The sequence below is a fragment of the Solea solea genome, chromosome 7 (genome assembly GCF_958295425.1).
Source record: "Solea solea chromosome 7, fSolSol10.1, whole genome shotgun sequence".
NCBI lineage: Eukaryota > Metazoa > Chordata > Actinopteri > Pleuronectiformes > Soleidae > Solea > Solea solea.
The window spans coordinates 16,753,386-16,779,021 of NC_081140.1; the positions used below are offsets into that span (position 1 = coordinate 16,753,386).

General features: G+C 39.0%; 2 protein-coding genes across 4 annotated transcripts; one reads left to right on the forward strand and one right to left on the reverse strand.

Annotated features, from left to right (window-relative positions):
- Positions 1-600: 600 nt before the first annotated feature.
- im:7138535 (uncharacterized protein LOC797998 homolog) lies at positions 601-4,493 on the reverse strand. The gene is made up of 8 exons (XM_058632974.1): positions 4,344-4,493; positions 3,377-3,483; positions 2,551-2,676; positions 2,110-2,381; positions 1,947-2,027; positions 1,741-1,857; positions 1,109-1,255; positions 601-1,013 (listed from the first exon to the last, which is right to left on the reverse strand). Exons 1-8 carry the CDS (start codon positions 4,385-4,387, stop codon positions 852-854), a joined length of 1,056 nt encoding a protein of 351 aa, XP_058488957.1. The 5' UTR covers positions 4,388-4,493; the 3' UTR covers positions 601-851.
- On the forward strand, positions 2,670-25,472 carry si:ch211-235m3.5 (BICD family-like cargo adapter 1). 3 transcript variants are annotated; one of them, XM_058632972.1, is made up of 13 exons: positions 2,670-3,514; positions 3,833-3,858; positions 5,563-5,650; positions 10,061-10,314; positions 11,795-12,010; positions 17,841-17,960; positions 19,064-19,210; positions 20,102-20,284; positions 21,977-22,132; positions 22,940-23,017; positions 23,564-23,676; positions 23,837-23,957; positions 24,566-25,472. In XM_058632972.1, the coding sequence occupies exons 3-13, from the start codon at positions 5,593-5,595 to the stop codon at positions 24,809-24,811; spliced, it is 1,692 nt and encodes a 563-aa protein (XP_058488955.1). In that variant the 5' UTR covers positions 2,670-3,514; positions 3,833-3,858; positions 5,563-5,592; the 3' UTR covers positions 24,812-25,472. The 3 variants fall into 3 exon arrangements, with proteins under 3 accessions (XP_058488955.1, XP_058488953.1, XP_058488954.1); XM_058632970.1 differs by having other exon boundaries at positions 3,837-3,858; XM_058632971.1 differs by lacking the exon at positions 3,833-3,858.
- The last annotated feature ends 164 nt before the right edge of the window (positions 25,473-25,636 follow it).

Consider the following 25,636-nt stretch of genomic DNA (forward strand, 5'->3'; position numbering starts at 1 on the left):
GAATTCGGCTGAAAAGGCGATAGCAACCATAATAATTATGATATCAGAGGTGGAAAGTAATGAATTACATTCACTTCCGTTACTGTAATTTAGTAGGTTTTTTTCTTTTTTGTGTACATCTACTTAGTAAGTGAGTAAGTTAAAGCATTTGTGACCTTTGACCCATTTTGACTGATACATTGTTTTAACATATTGTATTTTTTCACTTTTAATGTAAGATTTGTGTCCCCTTGTCCTTTTTGCACGACACAAGAACCCCGACCTTGTTTAAAACATAATAAAGTAACTTTTACTCTATGTAGATTTTAAACAAGCAACTTTTTTACTCTAAACCTGAGTACATTTTTAGACCAGAACTTTTATTTGTACTTAAGCAAAATTTTATCAAAATAGTGGCATATTATAGAGTAGAATATTTCAGAACTCTTTCCATTTGATATTAAAAATAAAGAAAACTGAAAGACAGTAATTAGAGATACTGATACCACATTCCCAACAAACATATTACATGTAATTGAATTTATAAATTACAATTAATTTGTGTTTAGTTGATGCTTTCTTGAATAAACAAATCTTTATTATAAATGCACAAAGTCAGCATGCCAAAGAAAATCAAGCTTTATTTTTTAATCTTTTGATAAACAAAACAAACCTTTCAGTTTTGAGTCACCCACAGCACACGACAGCCACCTCAACTTAGGTGATCATTCAGATGTGTCTGTGAACTATTTTGTGAAAACTGTGCTCCCATTTATAACTATATAAAATAAATTTTATGTGGCATTCAATGGCCAATTAAGGAAAATTTAAATGATCACTTATTTCTATATAAAGCCCAAAAGAAAGATGTGCTACTCCTTTTTCCCTTTCCTCTTATTGGGAAATTTTTGCCGCTGGTGTCCACCTCCTCGTCCTGAATGGTGACCCTTTGCTCTTCGTCCTTCCCACGCCGGCATAGGTGGCTCAATTTCCCCTGGTCGCCCTCCTCGGTCAGGTACACTGCCCATCCGTATCTAGTGAGACCAAAGAAAACGTATAAACTTGCATTGTGAGCTACAAACGTCTTTATCCGCTCTCAGTCATGGATCACAACTGTTCTCACTTGTACCTTGTACACAGATGTGCTTTTTCCAGCCTTAATTGGCGTGATGAAGGACTGATCCTGTCTGGCAGCCAGCAGAAGAGACAGAGACACCCGGGAAGAGCCAGAGAGAGACGAGAGCCTTGGCACTGAGGCGAGCACTTCCCTACGCTCCTGTAAGTAAAGGAGTGAATGAAGTGCACAGGAATGCTTCATGACACATGCCAGTACAATTATTATACAGCTACAATGAAGAAGGAAATAATATTTTTTTAACAAAACATAATGCACAGAGAAAAAAATGTGATTATTCTGTTGACCCATTGAATGTTCCTCTAGCATCAGAAGTAAAGAAAGAGCTGTAACACCTTATTCAATCAAAACATTTAACCTTTTTTAATGAAAACAATCTCAAATGATTAACTGAACATTAACTTGTTTGCTAGATTTGTTCCCATATTGTGTTTCCCAGAAGGACAGTGTGTTGTCATTGTTACTGTATAATAGTTGTCAACCCACTGTTTCACAATGGCTTACAATGGAAAAAAATTAAGCCTGCTATCTAAATTATAACCATTCACCAAATAATCAAATTCTGGATATTAACTGTTCCTAAAAATGATTAAGGCACAAATGCTGCAGTGATTTAACACACCTACCGTTTGATTTTCTCCCCATGCAAATGACTCAAGTGTAACTTGAAAGCGCTTGATCATCATTTGCCACCGACACTGATAGTCCTTTGACAAAAGTTTATTGATCTTTTTTACTTGAACCTGAGGAACAGTGGGAAGAAATGTTAAAACACTGATTTTAGAGTGACATATTATGTTTAGTGAATCAATTGTGTGGCAAGTCAACATACCCACTGTGCGGCGCTCAGGCTGGTGTTAAGGAGAGGATCCATCATGCCTTCATATGGTAGACGTGCAATCCTCGACTCTACCTGCATATAACACTGTACAGTTAGACATTTCATTGATAAGTGTCTGTGCAATCATGACAGTTCAGTCTCTTTTCAGCATTACCTCATTCAACACATCTGCATGTTGAGAGGATGTGTCCATGTCAAGAGCATGCAACAGTAATATCCACTCTGCCTGCATCTCAGTGTTCCTTCTCTCTTTGTCTGGAACATCATTTTCCTCATCATCTTCCTCACAAAATTCAGGGAGTTTATGGCTGTGGTCTTCCACTCGCTGCTCTTTTTCAGAATCCTCGCTTATCGTCGTCTTCTCCTCAGGATGCGATTCCTTATGTGTAATTATGCGAGCGGCTTGCAGTTCTGACACAAGGAATTCTGGAACATCAAATATAAATAATAAAAAAATATAATGTAGATATGTTTGTAGGACATTGCAACCAACATTTAAAAACGATGTGTAAATCCATGGGCACTACAATAACCTGTTTTCCCTTCATCACACAACTTTACAGCAGAACCTATTGGACTCTTACTCGTGTCTCACCAGTGACTTTGTTGAGGATGGATGGTTCCAGCACCTCTGAGGTCAGATCAGTTAGGGGAGAGCACATGTCTGACAGTAAATGTCTCAGCTCTCCAACCAGGAACACTTTGCATGATCCAACTGAGTCTGGTAAAAAGAGAGGCAAGTTTTATTGAAATTGTACTAATATCATTTTAGAGTTATGAATCAGCAGCTATTGTAATTTACTGTGTGTAATGGCCAAATGAATTGAGCAGTTTTTCCTCTTGCTTTATCAATTATTAATTATACTCTGCACTTGCATTGATGACATTTTACAGGGAAAGTAATTACAGGACACTCATTAGGAAATTAATCACTAATAGAGAGTTGTTGCCAACAATGCTTTAAATTTAAATATAGAGCTGATAGGATGAGTCTAGAGAAATCTATTTGCCAATGGTAGTGATAATTGTAGAACTCACATTTTAATGCAAATATGTGTTAGTCTTTACAACTCTATGAATAGTTGGGAATGCTGAGTCTGATTTTCCAATTATAGTGTTCCTATTTTCTTTATTTCTGTACATCGTTTGTGGACACTAGCGCCTACATTTTGAAGCCAATTTTCAACAATTCATACACCTGTATGTTGTACCTGTTTGGCACATTAAAGGAGAGGGCGGGTCACAGGCTGGAAAGGTAATGCCTCATCATTTCTCAATCTTTTCAATTCATATATTGGAATTGGATCATTAAGGTAATTCTAGCTAAAATCAAAAAAAAATTATCATATTTTTTATACTTTTCAAAACATTCAAACATTCCTGCAGACAAAGATTTCCATTATAATAACAAAACGTCTCACCTTGCAGCTCTGGACATGTGTTCCTCAGCTCTGCACACAGCCAGTTGAGAAGTGGACAGGGAAGCTCTTCGCATTTACACCGTGTCAGACAGGACCTGCTCAGGTACCTGCACAGGAAGGAGCATGGAGCATGGACAGGTGAGGGTACTGTCCTGCTAATGACTTTACAGAATACAGCTAATAAATGATCAGGTAACAACAGGTGACATTGTATCACAGATACCATCTGTAGATCACATCTGTAGTAACAGATCACAGAATTGTTGTATCTTGATATTATTAGTATCGTGGATCATGTACCGTGAGCTGCCCAGTTGTATTTGTTAAATCTTAAAGCATGAATAGAAAAATATATACAGATATTGGCTGAGATATATGTGAGAAAAACGTGTTATGGTATGCTTTATGGCCCTGACTGCATTGTCCTCTCCTTTATATTACATGGGAATCAACAAGGAAGTGAAGCAACAAGACACAGAAACGTAAGCCTCAAAGAGTCAAGTCAAGAGCTACATATACTGTATATACCTTCTTCTGGTCATCATTCATAAATATAAACACTATTTAGTATTTCCTACTTTCTTGGTATTATGCAAGTGTTTCAAATAACACTTGCATTTAGTGTCAGGCCTTCCTAATGAGAATTAAACTGTAGATATCTCAAACTGTACTTATAGATTCTGATCATTTGTGTGCACATTTCCACATTTACAAATGAATCAGATTTATCTGTAGTGACAAACCCCGTACACACGAATGGAAAAAGTCCGAGGAAGAATGAAGTTGTGGGTGTGTGAAATGACAACAGTGGATAGAAGGATGTCACTGGGACATTAATTACTGATACCTGTGTTACTTTCATAAACGAGCAATGAAATGTCAAAACGGCGTAAACAGCAGAGGAAGTAACGCGGACAGGTGAGAGTGAACTGTCCTGGTGATGACACAGCAGTTACACGATACTCACCCCAAAGCTTTAATGGCGGAAACTGTCACTTCGCTCCTTTCCATTCTCACTTCAATGGCAAACAACACATTTACGCCTGTTCACGTGAAGAAATTCCTCTATTCAACGCTGAACGTTCAGGCGTGTTTACAAACTCTGTACTTCCTCTACTTTGCCTTTACAGTGTTTGGTGTCGGTACGAACACTGACCCCTAGAGGCCGGAGTTTGTATCGTGGTCGTCAAATACAAATGCATTATACATTTTAAACTAAAATTCCGAATAAAGCAAAATGTATAGTGAAAAGACAAAGGGTAATATGGCATTATATGCAACATACATTACCACCTATTACAATAATCTTAAAATATGTTGGTTTTCGAGTATTTAAAATAAATAATATTTTAAAATAATGTTTAAATTATTAGGTACTTTTCATTTTATTTTTAAAAGCAGGAAGTGGAGTGCAGACCTAAACAATCTGAGGGTCCCAGAGAATGTCGCTTGTCTTTTGTCTGTGTCTTTATGTCTACACTATTATGTAGTTCAAACTTTTATTTTTATTTGTATACGTGTCTTCTTTTGTGCTCTAAAAGATTTTAAGTGGTTAATAAATATTCACATACTAAAATATATTTCATATTTTCTCTACTATTACGTTCCTAAATGTAAACTGAACTCAGCGGGAAACAAAGCAGCATGTCCAGGTGTAGTTTACACTTTGACCCACTAGAGGCCATTAGAGGCCTGGAATGAAACGAGTTATTTTTTATTTAAAAACAGACAAACACTAAATGTCCAAAGGTGGAATAATAATAATCTGTTACCAATTACCTGGAGTTTCCTTGTTATGGTACTAAATACTTTTATTGTTTCAGCAGGGAATATTATACACATCATGCTGTATTTATATTATTAGGCCTACTTACCTTTTTATTTTTCAATGTTTACATACAGAACACATAAACAACTAAATACACAGTTATTACAATTATCTCCATGTCAACCAACATTTAAATGTGCCTAATATGTCAGTAATAATAATCTAAGCAGTACTAAACCAACAGGACTAAAAACAATCCCACATTTTATATTTGCTCAGCAAAATATTCAAGTCCAATGTGTGAAGCTTGTTTCAAAGAGAATGTTGATGCTGTTTTGTATCACGATCACTCACTGTGTTTTGGCTCTGCTGATCTGTATTATAATCAGTTCTCCTCACATTTTTTTGTCACACTCAGCATTCTCAACACCAGAAACTGTTCCTGCTGATGCAGGCAGAGCAGCTAATGCGGGCGTCAGTGGAGTTGGTCTGGCTCAAAGACGGAGGTATATGGATTATTATTATTGTTGTCACAGAGCACTGATTTAAAGCATCGATCTGTCCTTTATGGCTGTGGGTTTTGCTTGGGTAGCACAGATCCTGCAGCTGTGGCTTGCATAGCAGAAAACCCTGAATTTCACTTAGGGAAGTTGTCTGTGGTCAGCACAAAACATCACAAAACGACAACTACCTGCCCTGGATAACACCTTCGCCTCTCATTGCCTGCAAAAAAACACACAACTTCCTGAAGGACCCATTACACCCTGACCATAACCTTAACTTAACCCTGACCTCAGCATAACTTTAAAACATGTCTTCACCTTAAAAGGTAGTAATTTACATGATGGGGACTTGATTTTTGTCCTCATACGGAAGACAAGTCCCCATAATGTGACTGTGTAAACAGATTTAGGTCCCCACAACATAAGGAATACCAGGTAGGTACACACTTATACACTTATAGTGAGAACCCTAATAGACATAATGCATTCCCTACCCTCTTACCCTAACCTTAACCATCACAACTAAGTGCCTAACCCCAAACTTAACCTAAACCCAATTCTAACCCTAATCCTAAAATCAGATCTTAACCCCCAAAAAGCCTTTTAATGATGTGAGGACCAGCCAAAATATCCTTACTCCGTATGGTTTGTATGATTTTTCTGCCTCATTAAGCCACAAACCCAAGAACACACAGCCAACTTCCATTATGCACATTCCTCATATATGTGTAATAGGTTTTTAATATTATATCATATATGTGTGTGTGTGTATATATGTATATATATATATATATATACAGTATATTCTTATAATATATTTTTGCATATGATGTCAAGATATTGACATGCTGTCGTATGCAGAGTGTAGAGGGTGTTGTTGTGAGTATGAGCACTTTCATGTTCTTTCCTCTTATTCTTATTACTTTATTACTACTTATTGTCCTTGAGTGCAGCTGAATTTCACTGCATATCTCTTTATCAGTAGAGGATAAAGGTGGTTTATAATCATAACAACTTGTTAGAAAGGTAATATTGTGACGATACCATCTCACTTTTGTAAAATGCAGGTAACTAAGCTTGTAAATAAGAGTTATTATAAGCATCTGTTACTGAAATACTATCACATGAAAATGCTTGAGAATCAGAACTGGTCATTTTCATATTATATATAAAGTTGAAATTCATACATACAATCTTGAGTTTCAAAGTACAATTTTCACAATATGTTGACTGCAGGCACTTCAGGGTTGTTTAGTTTTACAACACTATTACATTATACCCCAGTCATTCCCTGGATATTACATAAATATAAGCTAGTAATAACATTATGTCATGTCCCCCATTATCATGTACTACTACCATGGAATCACTCATATATATATATTGTAATGTTTTATCATAAAAACTGATGAAATAAGTTGTTATTCATCTTGTATGGGAGTCCTGGGCATCTGCCTCCAGTCTAATAAGATATTATTCATGTGGCGTCTGCTGGGTTCTGTTTAAAAAGGCTTCCCCTCCACTCTGTGCACTGTCTGACCACATGTGGACTTCACAGCAGGCGTTATATGTGAGACGTGAGTCGTCACGCTTACGCCACAAGCCCCTCCGCTGGCAGCCTATAAACTAGAGAGGGAACAAAGAGGACAATGGCAGTGAAGCGTACACAGCCTCCACGTACAGTGCTTCTGTGTTTGCTTGGTTTTCTGCTGCCATATGTACAGAAGCTGAGGCCTCCCTGACAACAAAAGCCAGGCCGTGCGTCAGGATGCTTCACTCTTTTATTCTCCCGACACTGCCCTCTGCTCCATTTACCCGTGTGGCAGCTGACCTGTGACCTCTGGCAAGTGGCCAGACAAAGCAAGCGCACATATGGATTTATTGAGCACTTGTTGGATGAGGCAGAATGAAAGGAGCATCCAATTAATTCTGGCCTGAATAGAGTGAATAGTAAAAATGGTTAGACTTTATTTTGATCACACAGAAGAGCTAATGTTTCACCTTGACAGTTAAGAGTCTTCTTTGCTAAATTAGCTTTAATTCAGTGCTGTAAAAAAGCAAAATGTGACATTTTTTAATACGTTTTTCTATAGCTAAGTCTTGAGGACCATAGTATACAATTTATTTTCAGTTAATTTTCCAGGTGATAAATGATGAATCTTCACTTTGATTGTAGTTTATTAGATGGTGCAATGTGCAGAAAAACCTGCATGAAATACGTCGTGAGCTATAAAAATATCAGTAAGGAAAATCAGTGGTAGGATATAAAAGGAAAAAAAAGAAGCATGTACCTGTTCATAAGTCGGGAAGTGGAAGTGATGCAAACATGCACCACTCATAACATGAACAATAACAGGAAGACTGTACACAAATGTGTTTCCTGTGAATTTGTTTGTTTTTTCATGCAGGCAGAGGACAAACAAAGACATGATACATATGGTGCACATATCAGCAATTGTTTGGATACTAAAGGACTCTTAAGTTGGTTTTATAGTTACAAGAGACAAAACTGAAGTATACTGGGCATATTAATAGATTTAATGGGTCGATCATATTTAGATGTTTTAGAATGCTGTCATTGTATCTCTGATTACATCTTTAAAACAGGGATTTTAAAGATCATCACCTTTTTTAATGAGTTCTATGAAGTTGTCTTTTTTTGATATCATAGAAAAAAAACACACCAAACTTTATTGTCTTTTAACTTTTATTACAGCTTCCAAAGAGAACAAAAGTGCACAATCTAAAAACACAGGGACTAATTAAACCGATCTGAATCATTTAATTTGCTGATCGATGGATGATTGTGACAAAGGAATCAATTAAACCAGTTGTTAAAACATTTTTTATATTACTGTATCAGTGATGGACTGGAAAAAGGAGAAGGTATGTCAGGAATCAACACTGCCTATTTGCCTTTTTATTTATTTTTTATTTTTTAATTGTTCTATATTTAGGGTTAGAAGAGAAAAAGTTGGGAATTTAAAGGTCCAGTGTGTAACATTTAGGAGAATATATGAATATACTACCAACAGGCATGTTTGTATTGGTGTTTTCATAGCCTTAGAATAAACCATTTATATGTACTTATATGTACATAGCAGCACAAACAGTTTAAGAGTGTGTGTTTTGTCTTTTGAAGAAAAACAGCATCCTTTCTGGCATGTAAAGGCCATTGTAGTTCCCTGAAGCACGTAAGCAGGGCAGGGGTGATTGTAACAAGGACCATTTGTTACAATCTGCAGACTCACCATTAGATGTCACTATTTTTTTTAAAACACTGGACCTATTTTTCTGATACTAAAGCAAGCTTTTGGCAAATGTACACATACGTAAAAGCCTTATTCTAAGAGCACAACAATCTCAGACAAACAACCATTCACTCTCACATTCACACCTATGGTCAATTTAGAGTGTCCAATTCCCTCATCCCCAAATCTGCATGTTTTTGGACTCTACATTCTTATGAGCACTATAAATCAATTTCTGCCAATAAACCCTCGTAAATGTTACACACTGGACCTTTAATGTGAAAACTTTCATGAGTTATTGCTGCATTTTCTTTTATTAATAGATTAATAGATGTTGCATCATAAATACATTTATATTGTGAACTATTTATCATCACATATCAAGAGAAACACTTTCATTTTGAGATGATGTGAAATAGCATCATATATATATATCCATCACTGAAGCTGCAGAGAAGGGTGATTGGTGTTGCTGGGATGCAATATAGGACTTGAGCAACCCCAGATGGGTCACCTTGGTTAGAGGGTCTGATGTTGTAGGACCCCCAACTCCCCTGGATCATCACCTAGAGATATATCATGAAATCATTTTGATCTTTTTCTCAAAAAGGTTGGATTTTTTTCCACTTTTTTTTTCTACTGACAAAACTAAACACCCAGTGACCCCCACTCATTTGAGTTTGAGACCCCTGCCTCATGAAGTTGTCATCATCCCAGCTCTAAACACTCCCCAAGACTATAACGTCTCAATAAATCTGAGTTAACAGAGGTTGCAATGGACATAAATAAAAAAAAGGGTGTCTAATGGGTGTGGTGACGTCATACAGGTGAGTCAGGAGGACAGGGCTCAGTGTGGTTGTTGTGGGAGGGGACAGTTGCTCAGGTGACTGAAACCGAACCCCCCACCCCGGAGACAAACCAGTCATTATCATCTGCTGGTGACAGAAGGATCAGCCCACTTTCACCAGCAGCTTCATCCACTCACTCACTCACTCACAGAGAGACTGTCAGGTGTTATGGATGCACGCCACACACGTGTGTCTCAGTTTCAGCGCGACTTGGTATTTTCACCATAAAAGCAAACAAATAAGATTAAAAAAAACCGTACTGATTAGTACTGATTTATTTATTTTTCTTTTAAAATCTGACTGAACTGCCACAGTTACAGTTATGGAGCGACTAAACGGCTGGAGCTTCAAGTCCAAGAAGATGGACCTGGATGAGGACTTCTACTTCGACTACGGAGCGGAGGAAATAACAGATTATCAAGACCCCAGTGAACTTGTGTTGGCTTTGAAACAAAAGGAGGAAGAGGTTATTTTGGCAGCGCAGCTGGGAAACGCGCTGCTCCTGGAAAACCGACAGTTGAAAGAGCGGAGCGAAACACTTCATGAACAGTACGCAGACAAACTGGAGGTAAGAGCAGCCTATACTTTCATTTTATGAATTTATTATCATTTTATTTTCAAACAGAGCTTGGTCTTTTGTGTAGTTTGAGTGAAAAGTCCGCCATTTAAGGGGGGAAAATACACGGTTTAAAAGTCTTGGTTGGTGCTGCTGTGTGAAGTGGGCGGCAAAATGGAAATGGTCAGACTTATTCGGAAATTGGACTGAAAAAAGTCTCCCTATCACACACTTTTCCATATTTAAAACAGACTCATGCACTTATAGATTGAGTATGTGTGTATCTTTTCATTTATTCAGTGGTATTTAATAAAACAAGTGCTCCTAGTTACCAGTTTTATTACTATAAACACCCAACTTTGAAAACTGACTTGCCTGCATGAGGAAAAAAAATCCACACTAAAGTGCAGAGAAATACCATGAATATAATATAATCCAGTGTGTATTGTAAATATCTTTCTTTAAATCTGTACAATTGATCAATATGACTGGGTTCAAATGAGGAATATGCATGATTACCAAAGCACGTGATGGTTTGCACAAGTAAAACACTGGCTTTCAAGGCAAACTGTTGCATTACTCAACTATCCAAAGAGTATTTCTGTCCTGCAACACAATCAGGTTAGTCTTTACAGGTTAACAAAAACGTACAAGTTTAAAACCTGTTAACTCTACCTGTGAGGCAGGAGGATAGAACTGCAGTGAGGTACAGCCTCAACACTCACACACTTTAAGCAGCTTCAAATAATTCTTTATCATTATCCCAAATCCAGCTGAGAAGTTAAAGCAGCACATGCCCTGCATCAAACCTGGTGTTAGATCAGACTAAATGACTTAATTGCTTTCTCAAGGTAAATGCTGACGTCTGGCCCAGATGTTTAATCTTATCAGGTGTGACCATCTTTAAATGACTGCGACTTTAAATAGAACACCAGTGCTTCAGGTTACGTAAATCATTACGTGATCCACTTGTTGGGGAGGGAAGATCTTTGCCTTGTTCTATTTTCTTGCCCAGGAACCAATGATGTTACATGAGCTTTTTTGATAAGAACTAATGTTCAAGCAGTTTTGCTTGAAGATTAACAATATCAGTCAATGAATATTTAGATTAATTTTTGTAAATGTATTCAGAATATCACATATTTCACACCTTTATCCTTTACAGCAGTCTTTCCCTTACTTTTTATACCCAATCCGCAATATAAACAAATGTGCCTAAACAGCCTAAACTCATGTTTCCGACTAATACCCGTTTTGTCATCTATATTATTATTTTTATCAATAGCCATAGAGACAATCCCAGGTGACATAGGGTGAAAGGTATGGCACACCTTGGACAGATCACCAGACTATTACAGGGGCAACAACTTCAGCCAATTGCGTGTCCAATTAACTTAATCCCCAATCTGCACGTTTTTGTGAGAGGAAGCCGAAAATCATGCAAAAGCAAGAAGAAACTAAGTTTACAAATAATCTTTCCATCTCTTTTCAGGAGCTGGAGCAGGGCAGACATGAGCTGCGGCTGAAGCTGCAGGGTTGCCAGTCCCAGTGGGAGAGCCAGGTGGGGGATCTGGAGAGAGATGTGAGGGAGCTGCGTGCTCAGGTAGAGCTGCTCACACAGGCACTCGGCGAGGCCGAGAGGGACAAGAGTCGAGCCCAGCTGGAGCACAGCGAGCACACGCAGCGTCTCAGGCAGGAGCTGAACACGGTGAGTCCCACACAAGGGTTTTTTGCATGAGACGTGATTCTGTCTGTGAACTGGTACAAAAGAAAGCTTCTAGCTGAGCCTCAGTGAAACAAACACTTCATGTGCACGTAAAGGTGTAGACCTACAGAGACTGAACACAGCCTGCACGGGCTGTCACATAATCCACACTCACTGCACAGTCAGTGTTCTTAACAATCCACTCCAATATCAGTGTGACTCAGTCTTTAATCTGTTTTAGAGCAAGGCCACAATCTTACGCTGTTTTATAGACTCAGAGCAAGGCCACAGCAAAAGACGTACATTGCAGATAACGGTATTTTTTATCTGAGCAGATTCATTCGAAGTGGAAGAGAGTTAATAGTTAAGAAGCAATAAAAACACATTTTGAATTGTTGGCCATGAGGCAAATGATCCGTGCTACTGTGCAACAGGATGCAAACGATATGTAAACAAGGGAGGCAACGAGTGTCAGTTAATGCTGCGATGTGATTTGAGATCTAGGACACAGGGTGGGGTAGCTTAGAGCTTCTGACAGAGACTGATTTTACTTTACTCATGTTCAGTTATAGTTTTATAAAACAATACATGAAATCAGAGATCATTACTGTTTTAGCAATTCAAGATTCAGAGAGGAGCAAAATGCTGGTTCCAACACTGTATTGTGTTTTGTAATGTCCAGTAGTTTCTGGGAGTTTGTGACAGAATTTTACGCCATTTTGTTTTTTTTGACATTTTATAGACCAAATGATTAATTGAGAAAATAAATTGGTTAACTGATCATGAAATATCAATAACTGTTGCCTTTAAAACAAAAGTGTGTAAACGGTTGCTGATTCGGCGTCATTTTTATATACTAAACAGTTAATCAGTTAATTGGGTAAAAAGATTAATCAATGAATGATAAAATAAGCAATTAACTGCCACCCTACATGAAAACATCACCCCAGATTCAGTTTATTCAGTAACAAGAAGTTATCTTTCAACTGAGCTGTTTCCATGAGGTAATGGATTTAAATAAGTACAAACTGAATGTCCGCCAGATGTTTATGATCCTTAAGAATAGAATGCACTGTGACACAGACATATTTTACTGCCTCTTATCAGTTTACACGGATCAGCTGATTGGATCCTACACCTGGATGACTCTAAGTACTTTTCCAGCCTGACAAAGTCAGGGTTGTTTAGGGACTTTCCTTTTTTTTTTCTCCCAAACACTGTCGTCATGACGTGTTTCTCTACACTTGACCAGCCATTTCGGCAGAGCAGTTCCTGGTGTTGTTTTAAAATGATCATCAGACCTAAGCTTGTTAAGTTTAAAGTGAATCCAAACACCCCTCCCACGAGTCAAGGTCCACAGAATAAGAAACCTAAAGAATGCGTCTCCTGCTCTGCAGCCAGGCTGCTGAACTGGTGCCGAGGAAAACCACCTCCTCCTTTGAAGTTCAGGAAAAAGTCAATTTAGATAAAAGTAACCGTCTGCGTTTAGGAAGTTAGAGGAGAAGGAAGTTTGGGGGGGGGGGAGAGGGTTTATTTGGTTGTTCAGCATCAGACATGGACAACTCTAGACTGCGTGTGGTCATAAAGAACCGAGTGTGTTGAAGGAGGAATCTGGTTAGAAGTTGGTGAATGTCTGATGTGTCTTTACCAGACTTGCTGAATGCTCCTGCTCTGCTGTGGTGAGTGCATGGTGTTTGTGTTTCTGTGATTACAGTATATGTTTGTACAGGCGCTCCCACAAGTTATTACTGGAACATGATATTCTCTTCTGTGAGTCCTGTTGGGGCTTCACCACGGCCACAGCTAATGATTTACCTCTTTAGCGGTCTATATCTTTCCTCAATACGTTTACACCTTTAAGTGTCGGCAATAAAATTAGAATAGCGGCGTTCAAATCTCTACAGCTCCAAGATATTTTTTTTTTACTATTATCGAAGTAAAAACTATTTGATTATTTGATCAGTTGTTTTGTGCTCGAAGACTTTAAGTTGAATTTGAGTCGACATACAATGAAGCACATTGGTTTGAAAAGGCTTGAAACGCTATATCATAATTGTGAGAGTGTAACCGGAGCATGACAGGAATCTGGAGGAGGTCGACGGCTTCACAGCACAGACACCGGAGACTGAGAGCAAAAGAATCTGTCATCTTAACCAGAGTGTAAAGTGACTCTCAGGCGTGAAAGGGATAGTTTTGCTGGGAGTTTTCATCCTGTTGCATCTGAGGCAAAAAAACAAAACAAAATGGAACATCACATGCTGACTGTTTAAACAGTGGCCAAAGGTACAGGAGGGAAAGGGCTGACTGATGTCATGGTGTTTTCCCACAGATCACATTACAAACGTTTCATCTCCGACTCTGAAAAACAGCAGAGAACAATTCCAGCATCACTGGGTTTTTCATGCCCGATGAACCAGTTTGTCAATTTATGACTGACTTGTTTGATGAGTAATTTTCCAGGCAGTCTCGAGACATTTAACAAGGAAGGGTCTAAAGTTTTTGAAATTATTTCTACTGAAGCGAAGAAAAATTAGATATTGAGACATTTTGTTGATTTACTTTCGCTCTTGTGCAAGAAAATCTTTCACATCTCAAAATGATCTATGTTTGGATATAAACAAGTGCTGAGGAAAAAAATACCAGACTGGGAAGGGAGTCTTTTTTTTGAAGATAAGGTGGGCATTCAGATGACATGAAGTTTGTTTATTGGGTAGTATTTCCAAGGAACGAAAGATTACATTCCTAAAGGTACATTCAGAACATAGTTTTGGATCTGAATCAAGTCAAATTGGACTTTTATCAAGAGAAACTGAAGAATAGTCTTTTTGCAACAGCTTCAAATTGATGTTGATTCAACTTTAGGATCGAGTTTGAGTTCTTTGTGCACAGGAAAATATTGTCAGTTGACGGTAACTATTTATTTTTATTTGTGTTGTCAAATGTAATATGGAAAAGGATCATAGTACTAAATATGCTTGGGTTTTTAGATTTTATGTCAGTCACTTTACACTCTGAATACACTAAATTTACTCTCATCTTTCACCAAAAAAAGCTTAGAATAGTCACACATGAGAAGCTGAAAGCAGCAAATAAGTGGTATTTTTCCTATTCTGTTATCAAAATTGTTGCCACTGAGTTTCAGCTGATCATCTATATGATTGTAATTGCCTAATGTTTCACATTTCCTGCTCTAAATAATGATTGATTACTGAAAAATAGCTCTTAATGCAAATAATCACCAGTTGTCACCTTTTTAAAAATATTTTCTCCACTCTTTGTTTTTAGGCTAAACTAGGAGTAAACCGGTTTCCTTGTCAGGTTAACTCTTCACCACTTCTTTCCCACCCACTCACACATGATTGACTATTATTCTCCCACCACGGATCACAGTGTGTGTTGTTGGACACGTGTGACAAAGTGCTCTGTGTGGGTTTCCGTTATTGTAAAAGGAGACGCCAAAATTGAGGCGAGCCCCTCGTGACCTCTGCTCCCTCTGGCAGCATCACGCTGCTCTGAAACAAAAGGGGAAAGCGGTATACATTGCAGAGAGATATAAATCTTTCATTTGCTTGGCTTTAATGTTGCCCCTCGTACCCCCAGCATCCCATCATCCCAGGGGAAAACTGTCTTCTCTGTGTACTCCCCGAGGGCCTCGGCTGAAGCTGTGGTAGTCAGCTGTTGGAGGCCTCGGTGTTTGGACTGGTGGTGGGGGGTGTCCCAACCAAATGTTGCTTCTCAGTGGTTCGCTGCCTCCATTGTGGAAGAGATGAGGCAGCAGCGATGACGACTCACGGATGCAAATGTTCATATTTAAGTCCCTCCCCCTCATAGTGTGTCTGCATGCTGTCTTTTGTTTTGGTCCGTCATGCGTGAGTTGATCTCAGACACTCACTCACATACTTGACACTAATTTTAGCCCTCACGCCTTCCTCACTTCCTCTGTGCACTCCCGTAAAGACGTACACACGCACAAACCGTCCCCGCACAAACCACCTGATGTCCACGTTAAGTCTCCGCTGTGTTGTGGCCTGATGATGTCACCAAGATGCCCTCTGCTCCATCTGCTGTAGAGGCTGCTCTTTCATCTTGTATTATGTGGCAGTGATGAGGACTGACAGTTGCCCGCTGCGTCGCCGAGTTAGAGGAACTGAGGGTCCAAGAAGCGGCAGGGGAGGTTTGGGGGTTGATGAGAGGATGATGGGATGCTCTCTGGGGCTTTGGCCCCCAACTTTATTGTTGAATCTTTACGAGTTGAAATCATATTGTTTGCGTGGAATTTGACAGTTTTATGAAGACCCCCTAATAAAAAGATGGGAAATGAATTTATCATTATGTGTGAGATGTGGTTTGATGTTTTCCTTCTCTGCTGGTAGATCAGTGGTGACAGGTAATGTGGTGGTGTGGTGGTGTGCAATAGGGTTCAACAGTTAATCGTTTTAAAATTCAAATCACAAGTTTCAACAACACAAATAACGAATCACATAGGATGCAAGTTATTTCTTTTATTTTCAATTGTTCTATGCACATTTAAAAAAAGTAAATTTTGTGAGAGAAAATTCTAATCCTTAGCCAACTCTAAGTTTAATTACTCACATATTCTTATAACCATACCGGGTGTACAGTATGAACAGCCGTAACGTACGATAAGACACAAACTAGGCGCCTTTCAAGGTTCCCTCACTAGATACCAAGGTGCCAGGCATCTGGACCGGATACCCTATCTCAAGTCGTATCAGACCTGGCACGCTGCTTGCCAGAATCTGCCATGATGCCTTATCTGTTCAGATGTCTTGTCTCAGTTCTCCTTGGGTCTGAGCTGTCTTCAATACAATCTTTCAACTTAATCACTGACTCCAGAGGTTCCATCGTTGGTTGTCACACCTGATAATCAAAATCTCTGCAAACAAATTTTGTGCAGTGGATACAATTAATAATCTTAACATTTTCATCCTTAGTTTAGAGAGTACACTGTTGCCTGTTGTGGTGTCATGTGGCAATGCTGCATCAATTTTAAACCTGTTCAACAGAAAATACTGAAATCACAAAAACACACATTATAGCTGGAATATCTGTCAGAAAAATCAGAATTGGAGTCGTTCAGCCCTAGTGTGCAAGAATCTAATCTTGAGACTGCACATCGCCACAAACTTAGGACTCCTCTGTCCTGCCCACTCTTTCCCTAGCATATCAAGGAACTACGGTGGCCTTTGCATATCAGAAAGAATGTACAGTAAATACTCTTTCACAACAACTCTCTGCTCTTTCCACCGTCTTCTTCATTTGCATAGTAAACGTTTGTGTTTTAAAAGGTGAAACGCATTCCTTCGTGCTGCTCGAGACACATGGTGGTGCAAGATGGTGAAGTTTATACTAAGGCAACAAAAATCAAACCATTCTTATTTTAAAGTGATTATGCACTTTTACAAACTTACCTAAGGGTAGTATTTTTTTAATACTACCCTTATCTTGGGACCCCACTGAAAGCAGCTTAGCCACTGTTTTACAGAAACACACAGCAGCCCGATGCAGTGAAGACAGCCGTGTCTCATTTTCTTTTTGCTGCAGGGCCCACAGCAAAAACATGACTAATCCCAACCTTGTCATTCAGGTTAAAATTAAATTTCTTCTAGATTATTTGGTTATTCTCGGAGCCAAGGTTGAGGTCTTGATTCTCGGAAAGATCATGCCTCAGGGAAGCTTTGTTCTAAAGTGATAAACATTTTTCTATCTGGTATGATTTCTGGCCTTAAATCTCTCAGTGATTCGCTCCATATGTTCGAAAAAGTGGTCGGAGCTGCAAATGTAAAAACTATATGTCGCTATTTCTCTGTAGGCAATGGAGGTGGAGAGAGCCGTGTCCAGTGAGCTGCAGGCTCTAAAACAGGAGCTCCAACAGAGACGAAACCACAGCCGACCTGAAGACGAGGAGCTGATCAGTGCCATGAGGGAGCAGGTAACGACTGGTCACAAACATACATCTGTTGCTGAAAACAAAGCAAAGCAAAGCAAATCCATAATGTGAGCGTACAGAAGAAAGAATGGTCTGGTAAAATGGTTCTCGTCTTGAGAGCATCAAGTGTCCAGACGGACACAGTTACCAGAGCTCACTGCACCAGCGTGTCTGCGGTTTTCACTCCCTGTCTGAACTGCTGATTATATTACAAGCCACTCCCTCATTTGGCCCTATCTTTATTTTCATTTAAAGTGGAAAACCTTTGGCTAAGTGTTTTAAAATTGAAGTTTTTAAAATAAAAAGAATACAATGCGACACGTGACAAAGTCTTAAAACATTGAAGAGCAAGCAAGGAAATCTGGGCATGACCACATTTGTAACTATTCATTTTTGATAACCTAATAAAGGAACAGTGTCAGAGCTTAAGCATGTCATGAATAAACCTGGCGTAATAGACCTATTTCACAGCAGATATTTCTCGACATTAAATACAAACGGGTTTAAACCAATCAGGGTTCCACTAAATACTTGACACTTAAACTTTGGGAACTTTTGTTCCCCCTATTTTTAAAATTGCCAAGACTTTTGCACAGTACAGAAACTCGTAGTTCACACAACATACTGGCGACCCAAATGTGAATGTAAATGGGCAATCATAGCAGATTTTAGGGGATGCTTTCCTCTGTAAATGAGACAACAGTGGGACATAAGGCCATAAAGTCTTGACTATAATTAGTTCTTTAGGTGTCAGATTAAATAATTCTCTGTCGGCTTTATCTTGTCTGACACCTCCAGTAGTAAATTGAATCCCTCAGGCAATAGAATTAAAACATACCGATGCTGTTTAGTTCTGTGGTTTTCACAACCGCTCACTGTCATTCTTATTTGGAAATACTTGTTCTGAAAAAGGAGAAACCAAGGTACTTTTTTTTTTTTTATCAAGAAGTCAAGATAAACCTCCCAAATATTTCCAGCACCTCTGCAAACACAAATATTAATATTTGTGGATTAGTGAGATATGATGCAAGGAAACAGTGGGAGTTGAGTCTTCCTATCAGAGAAGTAATAACTTTCTAACGTGTGTTTTACGTGTATTTTTCCAGGTCCTGCGTCTCAGCCAGAAGGAACAGGTGTTGGAGGAGCGTTTGAGGAGTGTGTCTCAAGAGAACACTGAGCTGAGGGCGAGTTTGGCCTCTTTACACACACGTCTGGCTCTGCACGACCAAGTCAAACAGCAGCACAGTCAGCAGGTACGCACCTACATTACACACTGAAGACACACAGGGAAGTCAACACACAAACACCAAGAGGTTCATTTTCTTTACCTACACACGAGTTATTAGTCTCATTAAGCAGCACAAACAGCTCAGTGTGGTTGGTGAAAATGAAAGGGCGTCAGTAACGAGAGGGATTTTCTGCACCCTGCCTAGCGGCCTGCATACTTGTAGAAAGCATTGCTGAACAATTGCCTCATCCCCCGTCATTGTAACTTTTACTCACAATTCTGGATTCCACTCGTGTTCGTTTGGTTTCATGCTGGGCTGGCGGCTGGAATCTGGTACGCCAGGATTTCTCTTCCACTGAGCGTTGGCAGAGTTTCTACACAGTGTCGAAAAATTTCCCAGCATTAGATAACCGCAGTGTCATTCATATCCATCTCAGTCTGTCGATTATTATAATTTACAGTTTATGTTAAATTATTTGACACGTGACACTGAATAACACTTATTCTATGTCTGTTTGTTCCGTAACTACATTTATTTACGAGCCCCAAAGCTCTGGAACTCCTTGCCAGAGCAAGTACAACAGGTGAAGTTGGCAGCTTCTGTTGATCAAAATGTAAGGTTTTCTTGAACCTCGTGTCCTTAATCTGAGAACAGGCTCTGTTAAGCAATACTATCAGACCTGACTGAAGGAGCGTTTGTATGTAAACACCAGCAGTTCAGAGGTGGGTTTGGGCCAGAGCCATTTAACCTTATCAAACTGCTGAAAAATGTTTCTGAGCAGTAGAATTCACTTCACTTCTTTTCAGTCGCACTCCAACCTGTTTGCAGTCGTCTTACTTTACAGACACCTTGTTGCTTTTGCCTTTGTTCTATCTCGACATAAAACAAACCTTTTTAATTTAATTTTTTTTTTAGCTGGCAGAGGCGTGGCAGGAGGTGGAGGTGGCACGAGATCGCTCACAGCAGCTACATGTCCAGGTGGAGGAACTTCAGGAGGAGGTGTCACTTCAGGAATCCAGGAGCCAAGGAGATGCCTCCCTGCTGTCGGAGCTGGAGAGCAGCCTGGAGACGGCAGCACTAGGAGTCAGCAAAGAAGAGGTAAACACAGCAGTGGTTCACTGTTAAACATGGCCGCAGAATATTTTATTAATATAAGGTAGTCTATGTAGATTAATATCATACTGTATATGTGTTTATGTGTAATAAACATGGACATACCTTAACAGCTCATGGTAAAAGACCTACACTAATCAAACTTTAAATATTGCCACTTTAACCAACGCTTTATTCCTCTGAGTCATAGACACCAAGCATTGACTAAATCAAGCCACACAGGTAGAAAGCTTAAGATAGTCCCCAATATTTTCTCCATTTCCTGTCTGTTTGACTAATGTTTGCCAAAGGTTACAGTTTCCAGTTGTTGTAGTGTACAACAGTGTAACATTACTGAAACATTGAGTAACTAATATTGTCTCAGAAGAAGGAAACATCCAGATAGACTGAACAATACAACAAAGCTGTAGTTTAGGTTAGTGTGGGACCTGCTGCATTCACTTTTTCTCCACGCTGTGGTCGGCAAGTTCGTGTTGGGCTTGTTCTATTGTAGTCCTGGCCACAATGACTCATGTGTGTGTTTTTTGGTTTGGGAGTGTTGAGGGTCTTCCTGTGATAATTCAACTGAAAGACGTGTACAGTCAGTTCATACAACATCAGCACCAGATAAACATGATCAGTTAAGGTGGACATTTTTATGAAATTAAAGTGTGCAGTAAACGTGCAGTAGCTGTGTCTGCAGAGAACATCCAGTTCTCTGTGACCGTGAGACTGCGAGAGGAGAGAACACACACAGCAAAATGAGGGTGTGAACGTCCTGGTTTCCAAAGTGAAGACAAGACAAACAAATATCAGATGAGGCAAAACACGAGTTTGTGTTATATCTGCAGACTTCTAGTTCCCACACTCTGAGCGTCTGCTGTTATTGTTTTTGTTCCAGCCGGAAAATGTGATGTGTAACTTCATTCTCTTCATTTCCTGTTTGTCATGGACACGTTGTAGAGTCGAGTCACTTTACAGCATTCAGCACATGTTCGTGTAACTTTATCATAAAATATTATACGCTATGTTTAACTTTACTACCCAAGAACACTGTGTTGGTTTTCTTGTTTAGTTACCATGAGATCACTATCAGCGTGACACATTTGACTCATGGAAATTAAATAAAGTGATGAGGTAATGCTTGCACTTCCCAGTTAGTAAATACTTGATGTCACTTAAAATGTGTTACAGAGCAGAATATGGTATTATGTTGGATACTGAAGAGTAGAGAGGAAAATTTATAACTTTTTCATTAACAGATTTGTCACATGCAGCAATAAATAATACAATTTCTCAAAACATACATGAAAAATGTCTATAAAACAAATAACAAATGCATTGACTGAAACATTTATGTTTGACAACTTCACAATGTCAAATTTAAAACGAAACTTTGCTCAAAACCTTAAACTCCGAAGTTTTGCTCATGACTTTAAATTGTTAGTATCCATCCATACAGCTATTGTCAGCCACTTTATCCTCCACATGAGGGTCGTGAGGGCTGCAGGTGCCAATCCTAGCTGACATAGGGCAAAAGATGGGGTACACCCTGGACAAGTCGCCAGTCCATTCCATCCACTCACACTCACACCTACAGGCGATTCAGAGTGCTCTAAAATGTTCATATCTAAGGGTCAACTTGTTTTTAAATCGAATTTTAAAAACTCAACCTATCATCTCTCGTTTTCTTCTTAGATAATACAAGAAATGGGGTCCATTCTCCAGTTGCTCCTGCCACTGACCCAGGACACGAACAGCTCAGATTTCCTGTATCAACAGGACGACCTGCGGGCCGTAATGTACCGGCTGAAGGGAGTGGCTCAAACCCTGACCCACGGATCCAGCCCTCAGGTGAGTGGAACAGGAGAGGAAATGAAAAGGAAAGGCTATTCTTCTTGTTTCACATCAACTAAGAGGCGGGGATATCATATAGTAGATTATTTCCTTTTTTTTTTTTTTTTTTTCTTAATCATATGTCATTACAGTATGCATGTATTACTATTATTAGCGACATTCAACAGTGTTACAGATAACCAGTAAAATATACAGCGCCTTAAGATATCATAATAGTCCTAAAACATTCATAAAAGCCTCCATCCTAAAGAAATATCAAAAGCACCATCAAATCTACAGAAAAATAGGGCTATGTGATTCAGTTAAAACACCTAAATCCAGATCACATGACTCTAAATTATACAAAAGTTAATGTAACAACTTTCTTTGAGAGCAGATGATAATGAAAATGGCATTTTCTAGTCTTTTGAGTATAGGTCATAGTTTCGAACCACTTTTAGGAGAATAATGTAGGACCCCAAGTATGGATTTAATAATCCAATTATATTTTACACTCATGACCAAAGAGCAGTTTGCTCACATATCTGCCCCCTGGTGGATTTTAGTGCCACAATAGTCTTATAACAGTATCCTTTTTATACAAAAAATGCCACTCGTAATTGCAGTTGTTAGCTTAAATACTCGGTTAAACTTCCTTTTTTTTATGTGCAACTGTCCAATCGCGTCTCATGGCATTGTGAACCTGTGAAACCTGTGACATTGTAATGGAATATTCCTGCCCACCCTCCTTCCTCCTCTTTTGGAGCGACATGCAAATAGGCCAACACACAGAAACTGATCTCTGTGCTAACGTCTCTGTTCCAGGAGCTGAATCTGGCCTTTGTCGACAGGACGGGTGATCAGTGTGGGAACGGGAGCACAGGACAGGAGTTGAGAGATCAGGTAACACAGTGAGGGACAAATACCTCTGTCAAGGAAGAGCTGCTGCACCTGCTGCAGGAGTTTCTTCATTTTAATACTATTTTTGTCATGAAGTTAAATTGTTTTTAAATGTAACATACAGTGAATAATGTACTGCATCACTTGCAGAAGACTCAAAAGTTTAAAATTTGGCTCCAAATGCAACACATGATATTCTTTGCTCACTTTTAGTGATTTTATGTTTTTATAAATCACAGCATAAATAATGTTGATTTTACATTGCTTTGTGTTCTTGGAAGCAACTTTGAGTGAAAACATACCTCTGCTTCGTCTAAAAAGTCACAAAATAAATGGTCAATTATGTACTTTTGTGTTTACATTTCATTAGAATCAGCTGTTTATCACAGATCGTCTGACGCAGTTTTCTTTTCATACATTCCTGTAGCAGCACAGCACATCATTTATGGTTAAATACTTGGGCCTAAAAAAGAGCGTCCACTGTTTTAAAGACCAGCAACAGCCACATTTCACTTGCGTCTTAACAAGACTCATGTTCTCGTCCCCCAGAACAACCAACTGCTGCAGGAAAACGCTGAGCTGAGACAGAGGCTGCAGAGCATGCAGGAACAAGGTGAAGTCGTCCATCAGGCCATCAGAGACCGAGATGAAGCCATTGCCAAGTGAGAAGCTCTTTATTTCTCATAGTTGTCCCCGCAAATTTTTCTTCATTTATAACCAAAAAAAAGCCATAGATAATTCACAATTCTTGCAATGATATGAGGTAAAACATTCCGAATTTAGCTGTGATGTGACTGAAGAGGTTTCTTCTCATCTTGCCAGGAAAAACTTGATGGAGATGGAGTTAGTGAGAAGTAGAAATGAAATGATGTCTTTGAACAACCAGTTATTGGAGGCCATTCAACGTAAACTGGAACTGTCACAGGAGCTGGAGGCCTGGCAGGTATGTGGACTACATTGTCTCACTGATCTCCTAAATACTGTCGCTTTTGTAGCGTCTCAGGGCTGAAACAATTAATTAGTGTTTTTTTTAAAAAAAGAAACGATTTCTGATTTTTCAGCTTCTTAATTGTGAATATTTTCTGGTTTCTTTGCTCCAACAAAGAAATCATTAAGACTGAATCATTTTGGTTTGTGGACAAAATAAGACATTTGAGAACATCATCATTTACATGTTTGAGGAAGACTGATCAACATTTTCTGACATTTTATGGACCCAACAGTTACTCGATTATTTGAGAATATGATCGACAGATTAATATATTATGAACATAATTGTTGGTTGCAGCTCTATATGTATTGCATAAGGCTGTGGATTTGCAATATTTGTTAAAGGAACAACGGTTTCTGGACATGTTCATGCTAAAAGTGTCTCACATGCAGTCTGTCTGTCTGTCTGTCTGTCCATACACATGGTATTAATAATGTATTCTGGTTCTGATAGTAAGGGCTGTTGTGACCTGTTATTTATGCCCAGCATGAGACATTAGACGGAGTTGCTGGCTGTGGTACTCGCTCCTCATTTCCTCTTTTCCTCCACCTCTTCCTCAGGATGACATCCAGATCATCATCAACCAGCAGCTGATTTCCCAGCAGCAGTCAGAGCAGCCTCAAAAGAAGCCCACCACCACAAACGGCATGTCGTTCTTCCGCAGGCCCAGCAAGACTCCCCCCACTTGGTCACGCCAATCCTCCTCCTCCTCCTCAACCTGGAGATCAGAAACTAATCAGGACAAAACCCAGTCCCCCTGGAGGGACTGGTTAAGACGAGGAAAACCTGCGCAATATGGCAAATAATGGACACGGTGTTCTGTGAAGAGGATGTACGAGGAGTGGAGGGCAGAGAAATCACATGTAAACCTCCTCATACGTTCTGTATGGTGCTTAAGAGCCACTTCATTCAATGATACATAACGGAGCCATACTGGACAAAGACTTGTCAAACAGACACTTTTTACTGAAAGGCTGAGCCTTCATTTAAACCTGAAATGTGACAAGATGGAGCACTATAATTTTCACCGAGTAACGTTCAAATATTTGCCTGAGACTGTAAATACTGTGCCTTAGTTTGTATTTACACTGATGGTCCTCATTATGGTGTAATGTACATAATACTGTAAATTATTTAAAAGCACAGTCATGAATTAAACATCAGTGTTTGTTTGTAAGTGAACTGAATTTTTCTCTTAACTTGGAAGTGAGACGTAAGAAACACTGTTTTCATGTAAAAATAGAAAGCTTCTTATTTTTGATTAAAAAGCAAATGTGTTTTCTACATGATGACATGGTGAAGTCTGTGTGAAGCAGACACAGACTGTATGTACTGTATGTGTATGTTCTGTGACTCCATGTTGACAGTATTGATGATGCTTAGTTCAAACTGTGTTTTGCGACCTAAACTGTCTGACTGACCACGTCTGCAATGATTGTCAGATGATTTCATAAAACATAAAGTTTCTTTGAGGGTTTTGTGTTTTTTTTTGTTTGTGATATTACAGGAAACAGGTTAATGTAAATAGCTAACAATGCTGTTAATGCTATGCATTTCAAGTTACAAATCTCCCTTGTTTTACATATTTTCAGTCTTTATTAATATCTTTTTAATTGTGATTTTAGAGAATG